General features: G+C 41.5%; 1 protein-coding gene across 1 annotated transcript in view; it reads left to right on the top strand.

The window, feature by feature from the left end:
* SH3BP5 (SH3 domain binding protein 5) overlaps positions 1-9,724 on the top strand; it is a 108,730-nt gene extending 99,006 nt beyond the window's left edge. The window contains exons 8-9 of the mRNA XM_073569214.1: positions 3,253-3,513; positions 7,902-9,724. Of these exons, the coding sequence (XP_073425315.1) occupies positions 3,253-3,513; positions 7,902-8,113 (473 nt within the window). The 3' untranslated portion in view covers positions 8,114-9,724. The remainder of the gene's footprint in view (positions 1-3,252; positions 3,514-7,901) is intronic.
* Positions 9,725-9,929: the final 205 nt, after the last annotated feature.

Consider the following 9,929-nt stretch of genomic DNA (forward strand, 5'->3'; position numbering starts at 1 on the left):
GCAATAAATTTGGTTTTTTTTTTTCTGACAAAGAAAAATGGTCAAAATAAAAAAAAAAACAAAACAAAAAGTGCTTGCAGACCTCAAATAACTCAAAGAAAACAAGTTCATAATTGTTTACAAACAACAATACTAATTTTTTTAACTCAGGAAGAGTTCAGAAATCCATATTTTGTGGAATAACCATGATTTTTAAAAACAGCTTTCATGCGTCTTGGCATGCTTTCCACCAGTCTTTCACACTGCTTCTGGTTCAAAAATGTAAGCAGTTCTTTGTTTGATGGCTTGTGACTATCCATCATCCTCATGATTACATTCCAGTGTTTTTCAATGGGGTTCAGGTCTGGAGAATGGGCTGCCTATGACAGGGTTTTGATGTGGTGGACTCTTAATTTTTGCCACCGAATACACGCGGTTAGCAGCACACAACCATGCTCGGAGAACACCTTATCACTAGTGTTGAGCATTCCGATACCGACATCCGATATTTTTTCAATATCGGGCATCGGAATCGGAAGTTCAAAGTTGATTGACAGCCGAAATGACGTCATCATGATGCGCAGTGTGTGCGCATCATGATGCGCCGTCATTTCGGGCCTGCCGGGGGTCTCTGCCGGCCTGCCGGGGGTCTCTGCCGGCCTGCCGGGGGGCTGTGCCGGCCAGCCGGGGGGCTGTGTGGACTGCCCGGGGTCTGTGCACCCTGTGGGGGTCTGTACCGGCCTGCCGGGGGTCTGTGCTGATGTCCGGGGGTCTGTGCAGGCATCGTCCGATGGGACTACAAGTCCCATCTGGCGATGCCTGCTACCATGACAGTGATTGACACATTAGCCAATGATGGGACAGTAGTAGTCCCATCATCCGGCTAATGTGTTAAATGTTTAAAAAAAAAAATAAAAAAATATATATATACTGCATACATACTACATGCATGCTACATACATACTACATATATACTACATACATGCTACATACATACTACATATATACTACATACATGCTACATACATACATGCTACATACATACATGCTACATACATACATGCTACATACATACATGCTACATACATACATGCTACATACATACATGCTACATACATACATGCTACATACATACATGCTACATACATACATGCTACATACATACATGCTACATACATACATGCTACATACATACATGCTACATACATACATGCTACATACATACATGCTACATACATACATGCTACATACATACATGCTACATACATACATGCTACATACATACATGCTACATACATACATGCTACATACATGCTACATACATACATGCTACATACATACATGCTACATACATGCTACATACATGCTACATGCATACTACATACATACTACCTACATACATACTACCTACATACATGCTACCTACATACATGCTACCTACATACATGCTACCTACATACATACATGCTACCTACATACATACATGCTACCTACATACATACATACATGCTACCTACATACATACATACATGCTACCTACATACATACATACATGCTACCTACATACATACATGCTACCTACATACATACATGCTACCTACATACATACATGCTACCTACATGCATGCTACATGCATGCATGCTACATGCATACCACATATATGCTACATACATGCATACTACATACATACTACATACATGCATGCTACATACATACTACATGCTACATACATACCACATATATGCTACATGCATGCTACATACATGCATGCTACATACATACTACATGCATACTACATACATACTACATACTACATGCATACTACATGCATACTACATACATACTACATGCTACATACATACCACATATATGCTACATGCATGCTACATGCAATACATTCATACAATACATACATAGACATACAGTACATATAACAGAGTAACATACTTACCAATACTTGTCACATTGTTCCCTGAAGCCATTGTCTTCTACGGAATAAATATTAACATAACAAACCACAAAAATACTCACCCATGATCCGAAGCAGTCCACGAGTGTGTCCCACGACGATCTTGGGTAGAGAACTGCAGCATCAGCTGATGCTGCCGCTCTCTACGGGCTGCAGGAATCCAATGACGGAAGGTAGGTATCCTTCCGCACTGTATTCCTCCGCCACTTAAAAAAAAAAAAAAAAAGTCCCTAGTCTCACTTTATGGTAAAAGCTGTGTGGGAATTTCCCACACAGCTTTTACCATAAAGTGAGACTAGGGATTTTTTTTTTTTAAGTGGCGGAGGAATACAGTGCGGAAGGATACCTACCTTCCGTCATTGGATTCCTGCAGCCCGTAGAGAGCGGCAGCATCAGCTGATGCTGCAGTTCTCTACCCAAGATCGTCGTGGGACACACTCGTGGACTGCTTCGGATCATGGGTGAGTATTTTTGTGGTTTGTTATGTTAATATTTATTCCGTAGACGACAATGGCTTCGGGGAACAATGTGACAAGTATTGGTAAGTATGTTACTCTATGTTATATGTACTGTATGTCTATGAATGTATTGTATGTAGCATGCATGTAGCATGCATGTAGCATGTATTTTTTTTTTTTTTGTTTACATTTAACACATTAGCCGGATGATGGGACTACTACTGTCCCATCATTGGCTAATGTGTCAATCACTGTCATGGTAGCAGGCATCGCCCGATGGGACTTGTAGTCCCATCGGACGATGCCTGCACAGACCCCCGGACATCAGCACAGCCCCCCGGCAGGCCGGTACAGACCCCCACAGGGTGCACAGACCCCGGGCAGTGCACACAGCCCACCGGCAGGCCGGCACAGACCCCCGGCAGGCCGGCAGAGACCCCCGGAAGGCCCGTACAGACCCCCCGAGAGGCTGTACAAGGGCAGGAAAGGGTTTTTCCAATTCCGATACCGGAAGTCTCATAGACTTGAATGGGACTTCCGGCATCGGCGATACCGATACTTTTTTTTAAAGATCGGCCGATCCATTCCGATCCGATATTTGAAGTATCGGACGGTATCGCTCAACTCTACTTATCACTAGTAGTAACTGAAGTATGTTTGCCTGAATTGTGATCCCCAAGGTTTGTGTTAGTCTCCTGTACATATAGCTCTGATCTGTGTATAATAAAGAATAACTCCTAAAGTGTTCCAGGATGGAGCGTTGCTTTTAAGTATGCAAATTTGTAATAGACATTTGACAATTCTTTGGCAGCATGCACTTAGCATTTCTTTTTCTTTTTTGGCAGTGACTTCTGAGGTTTTTGAAGATGACAATTTCAGTAGTTTGGTTTCTGAAGAAGACTCTGAGACTCAGTCGCTATCAAGCTTTAGCTCTGGCCCAACGAGTCCCTCAGAAGTTCTGAGTCCTTTTCCTCCTGCAAACCGACCTGGCAGCTTAGATTTGTCCAGCCCGATGTCTCTTTCTGAGTTTGGACTCATATCGCCGGTCCTTGGCCCCCGAAGTGAATGCAGTGGAGCGTCCTCACCCGAGTGTGATGTGGAAAGAGGTAAGTATTAGTCAATAATATTCATTATATTAGTCAATAAAACTTAAGGCAGATTAAAGGCAATGTAACGTTGCAAAATGACCTTTTTTTTTTTAATCCATTTTTTTAATGTTGGATGTCTCTTTAACATTTGTTGGCAATTTTTTTTTTTTTTTTTTTTTTTTTTAGTTTTCATATTACAAATTATATTTAAAAAAGAAAAAAAAATATCTTGCATTTTTTCACACTGGCCACTGGGGCTGTGTTAGGCTCTTCCTGTTCTTTACAGAATACTTCTCAAAATGTCTAATGTCAGTAAGTAATGCTTCTATACACAGAGATAGCAAGTCACAGCAGGTAATGTCACCGCTCCAGCTGCTTCCTCTCCATTTACTATTACACACACACAAGCTCATTATATTTTACCATGCTGCAAACTAACAAGTGGATTTCCTGAAATAATAGGAAGTTTAAGTCTAGACTAGAGCCAGTGGACAATATATAAATACAGAACGGAATATGAAAAATAAAAACATTACCAACAATTTTTCATAAATAATTTTGGAAAAAAAAAATCTATTTAAACAATAGGTCATTTTTTTAATAACACTCCCTCTAAGTAACGAGCTCAGTATGTATTGGAGGACTGCTCTGTCATTGTCATTAACAGATGCTATTATCAGATAGTCTATAGTTGTACTTTTCATTGGAAATACATTGGGGGCAATAAAAAGATACAGGATCACCCTTGGTAAAAATCATTCATATCTTAAGTTCTATTTATTAATATGTCCCAACCAATGTACCAGTAGCAAAAATGGCTCATCATATTGGGAAGTAAAATTCTGGCTAGCTCTAAGGCATCACTGTCAGATACCGTCAGTGGGTCTGTTGGCTGCCGTTGTGCCATGGATCCGGTGGGCGGTGTGGTTACAGCACTTATGATGCAAAACTCATCATCAAGGAAATCGGGGGGGGAAAAAACATGAATGAACCGTGTGAGAGCTAGAAAAGGAAGGGAAAACTGTTATGAATGGGTCACCGAGGAGAAAAATACAAAACAAGCTAAGTCTCAGAAAACCAGAGAGGTTGGTAACTATGCAGATTGCAGATCCCTGATCCTAACCACACAACTAGCAGCAGCCGTGGAGCGTACCTACGATGGTCCTAGACACTTCGTCACAGCCGGAGGACTAAATAAGCCTGAAGCAAGAAAAGGGGAAAACTGCCCTAGAGCAGACCCCAAAGGAAAGACAGCCCCCACACATGTATTGACGGTGAAACAAGATGAAAGCACAAACACAGGCAGGAAAATAGGCTGAGCAAACGATGGGGCCCAAACTAACTAGAAAGGATAGGAAAGGAAAGACACTGTCTGCAATCTGCAAAAAACCCTACAAATATAAAGTCCAACACTTCTGATAGCAAAATTAACCCTGAAGTCACTAGACTTCTCACACTATATCAGCACTCTGAAATATTCTGAGACAGAGCAAAAAGAGGCCAATCTAATAAGGGACAAAAAGCAAATTGGCAAATACAGATAAATAAGAGTGGAAATTTAGCACAGCCCCAGCCGGGGCTGGCTGACAACACAAAAAACTGAATAGACCAACAAAATCAAGTGTGAACATTAGCAGAAAAACTTAGCTTTAGATGACTGGAACACAGCTGAAAACCAAGACCTGACAAGCCAGAAGGAATCACCAGCACCAGACTAGGGTGTCGGCTGTCTTAAGTCCAGTCTGAGATTCCTGAGGTCCAGTCGTCATCCTCATTGTCAGGTGGCAGATTTCTACTGATTAAATCAGCCTCACTACCTCCAGTTACCACCAGAGGGAGCCTGGAAGGAGAACTCCCAACTGGTGGACCGAAAAATGAACTCACAACAGAAAACACTCCATGCAAAACTGAAAACTTTTATTGCTTCATGGGTAAAATAAAATATCAATACGAATAGTTTTGTGGGATTATCTCTGCGTTGCTGGACTACTTCTACATTTGGGATTAAAACGTTTGTGGATCCAGCTAGATGCCCATGCCGCCAGAGTCTTCAATGTACTGGTGGTGATCCGATCCTTGGGGCTGGATCTGTGGGGGCAGGACATGAATTTTATGAGAACCAATGAGATTAGACATACTCTGTATGATTCGCCAAGTCTTTGCTCTCGACATAATATAGATTTAAATCATAATACCAAAAGAGAAACAGCGAAGGAGCAAATAGATCCAAAAATAATTTTATTTATACAAAACACCTATTAAAAAGCATATCATAGTAGCACAATTCCACACAATAAGACATAGAATGCATGGAGGGTGGTAAATATCTAACCCTAATCAGTTACATATAGCTGTGACTAACTGAAAACTGTACAAGGCCACATAACCCAGACCGTTATATAGATTTGGTTCTGGAAACCTCTTTTAATAGAACACTGTGAAATTCTTATGACACTGATGGTCCATGTCAAGTTTAAAAGTGCCCCGATACTTTTGTTTTAGTGTAATAATTATTACAAGGTATTACTAGAATACTGCATATAGGTTGTCAGTGCGCCCTTAAGGATGTGGGGGATTTGTTTCCTTTCTTTCTTAAGATGAGGAAAACTTACTCCCAGCGGTTGGGGTTGCCTTTACCTTCATCAACATAGCAAGAGAGGCCTTTTTAGCTACAAACCAAGCTGTGTTCAATCAGGATGGTATTTAATGTTAAACTTTTATCACTGGCAATTTTAGCTTTAAAATTCTGTGTTGATTATGTAACATGTCTTTATAGCTGTTTTGAGACTTGTTCTTGGGATACAGAGCCTTAGACCTACATACTTGATTCCGAGCTTTCCTTTGCCCCCCACATTCGATCACTGGCTCGCTCTTGTCATCTGCACCTCAAAAACATTTCTAGAATTTGACCTTTTCTTACTTTTGAGTCTGCAAAAACTCTTACTGTTTCTCTTATTCATTCTCGTCTCGACTATTGTAACTCTCTTCTAATCGGTCTCCCTCTTACCAAACTCTCCACTCTCCAATCTGTCTTGAATGCTGCAGCCAGGATCATATTCCTCACCAATCGTTACACCGATGCCTCTACCTTGTGCCGGTCATTACACTGGCTACCCATCCACTCCAGAGTTCAGTATAAACTTATTACCCTGACCTACAAAGCCCTCCATGGCTCAGCGCCACCCTACATCTCCACCCTTGTTTCAGTATACCACCCTACCCGCGCCCTCCGTTCTGCTGATGACTTGAGGTTAGTATCCTCAATAATCAGAACCTCCCACTCCCGTCTCCAAGACTTTACACGTGCTGCGCCAATTCTTTGGAATGCACTTCCCAGGTCAACACGATTAGTCCCCAATCCCCACAATTTTAAGCGTGCCCTGAAAACGCATTTATTCAGACTGACCTACCGCCTCAACACATTAACCTAATCTATCCCTGTGTGGCACAGCCAAAGGTTTTACCATAACCAGGTTCCCCGCATCATGTTTCCACATGCTTTATGCATCCATTAGCCCTCTGTATCTGTACGGATACACACTTAACATTATGGCTGGTCCATACAATCAGGGCAACTGTTACCACCCACCTTTCGTGTCTCCCTTTTTTTCCTCATAGACTGTAAGCTTGCGAGCAGGGCCCTCATTCCTCTTGGTATTTGTTATAATCTATGTGATTATTGTTATGCTGTAATGTCTGTTCAAATTCCCTCCGAAATGTAAAGTGCTTCGGAATATGTCGGCGCTATAGAAATAAAATTTATTATTATTATTCCTTTTAAACAGTTAAAGGTTGTCCACTACATCAACATTGATAACGTATCTTTAGGATAGCCCATTAATGTGTGATTAGTTGGGGTGCGACACGTCGATCAGCTGTTGTAGGTGCCAGCGACGCCCAGAACTGCTCTGTTATGGAGCTGCTCCGTCTAGTGGTAGTGGCCAGGTACTTCACATCCACCCCCTATTGATTTGAATAGGGGGCAGATGTGCAGTACCCGGGCGCGGCCACTATCGTTAGATGGATCAGCTCTGTAACTAAGCAGTTCCAGCCTCTGTCGGTACCTAGAACAACTGATCGGTGGGGGATTGGGTGTTCTGACATTGTGCTGCATTCTATGTGATTGATACTATTGAACAAATTGGACATTTGCTTGGTGTGTGTATAATATAAATTACACACAAACAGCAAATGTCCAATCTCTTCCATAGTATCAATCATATAGAATGCAGCACCTCAAGCAAAACTGAAGTTGAATTTTATATATAGATATTTAGATAAATATTTAATTGGGGCCTAGTTAACTAAGAAAGTGGATGCTTTTAATATCATATAAGCTGTGTACAGTGTGACAGCGACATGTATTGCTGAAACTGGATTTTATTTGTTCTGTGATTTCTTTAAAGGCAGTCGGGCAGAAGGATCGGAGAACAAAGCCCAGGACAAAATAAATAACAACAGCAGCAGTAACATCATTAAACCCAGAGCTTTGCCTTTGCTGGACAACAAAATGAAGCGTCTGTCTTTGGAGCGTGCAGATAATGAAAGTGGCGCAGACATAAAGAAGTGTGCGCGCTCGCAGTCCCTTGCTTCGCCGGCAGTGGTCAATGCAGTGTGAACAGTATGACATATGGATTACAGATCAGACTATATGTGCCAACAACTTTCTCTGGGCACTTGCTGTGCCGACTGCTGGGACGTAGCCTGGTTTGAAGGATGGCTATGCAGCATGAGCCAGCGAGATGAGGCCGGAACAGATGGCTTTGCCAGCAGGTGGCCGCTATACTGTTTGCTGCCTTAACTCGCCATATAACCTGAAACCGGGGCCGAAGCGCAAGATATCTATAATTAGAGCAATAACTGAAGCAATGCATCCAACAGTCTGTGCCAAATGGGAGAAATCCCAAAATTAGTGTTGGCAGTAAGGTTTTCTGTTTGTCGAGTCTTTACTATATTCGACTGGATTGAGTGGTGATGCAGAAACGCTGCTGTCCAGTGTGTGATATGCATCTGTCTCCCACTGAATGTCATGGTTGTTAAGACTTCAATGTGAACTAGACCTATAGTAGCTGCATCCTATAAACCGTTTTCTTGAACCTGTCCATAGATGCCATGATTCATCTTTATTTCTGTGCAATTTTTTCTAATTCATTTATAATGGTATTTATTCAGATCAGACTTCATTTCCCCAGGAAGGCCAGTCATAGTCAACCATTAAGTGATTTTATCACATGGGTACCTGCCAGTATAGCAAACGAAGTCTAGTGGCTGTATATAACTAGAATGCCGCCTGTCTATTTGGCGTACCTCCCTTTTCCTTTCCTGTCCCTTGTAGGCTTCTCCTGCTAAATCAGTTCAAGGGTGTTTTTCCTACCAGCAAGATATTCTGCTAAATGTGCAGCATCAGCATTTTCACACACGGTCATCCATCCAACCTGCCTACTCGAGTCTTTTTATCTACATTCGTTGTTACAGCACATAAATCTATTGATAAAAAAATAAAACACAAAAATCAGATTCTAAAAATTGCACTTAAGCCTTTATTTTTAAAGAAATATGACTTCATAAAAAATGTGAAAAATGAGTGAATTATCTGTTGTCCATCATAAGAGACCGATCTACTTTATGGTGGACACACAGCTGTTTTGTATTTTTAACCCTCTACATGGACAAGTGATAATGACCACTTCTACCTTGTGCCATAGGAATACTACTAATCCTGATAACTTGCCAACCAGTTTAGCTATATGGAAATCGGACGCCATTCTAGGCAACATAACGTAACCCTAGCTCATATCATGGCAGCCAGAGTCAGATCTCAACACCGCTGTTCTTGCTTTATGGTGTCTGTACGACCCTATTATCCATATTGGGTAAGCAATACAGAGATATCGCTTTAAAGGTCTGATGTTTTCTCCGTTCCCATCTTCATATTGTACCTTGGCCTAGATATATAGTACAGATAACGGACATGTGGCCGCCATGTATAGTGCATGGTCGTACTGAGTGGGATGAAGAGGCGATGATGCTGCTCTCCAGACAGCGGAGTCCGTGCTGCTAGTTTGTAGCTGCATAGCAGAGGCTGTGTTTTCTATGTTATTAAACTGTTTGCTTTGTATCGTTTTCATTTATTATTACTGGAATGTGACCCGTCCCCCGCCGTCTGTTTTGTGTCACCACTTGTATGTTTCTGTACAGTTATGTATTAAAGGTTGTTTCATGCAAATAATTCCTGCATATTTCCTGTTCTTGCAATCTCCTGTAAATGTTATCTGTAGATTTCCAGACGTGACCTTTTGACACTACATATATCTTCTGACCAATGTAACATAATTCATGTCACAATCAAGATCAATGTTCTGAGACTTCTTTGGACAAACAGGATTTCTGTATTCATCTGTCAAACTCGCTGCAGAATAGGATAAAGGGGTTGT

This window comes from Dendrobates tinctorius, unplaced genomic scaffold, assembly GCF_039654945.1.
Source record: "Dendrobates tinctorius isolate UK_male_01 unplaced genomic scaffold, ASM3965494v1 ptg000005l, whole genome shotgun sequence".
NCBI classification, from domain to species: Eukaryota; Metazoa; Chordata; class Amphibia; order Anura; family Dendrobatidae; genus Dendrobates; species Dendrobates tinctorius.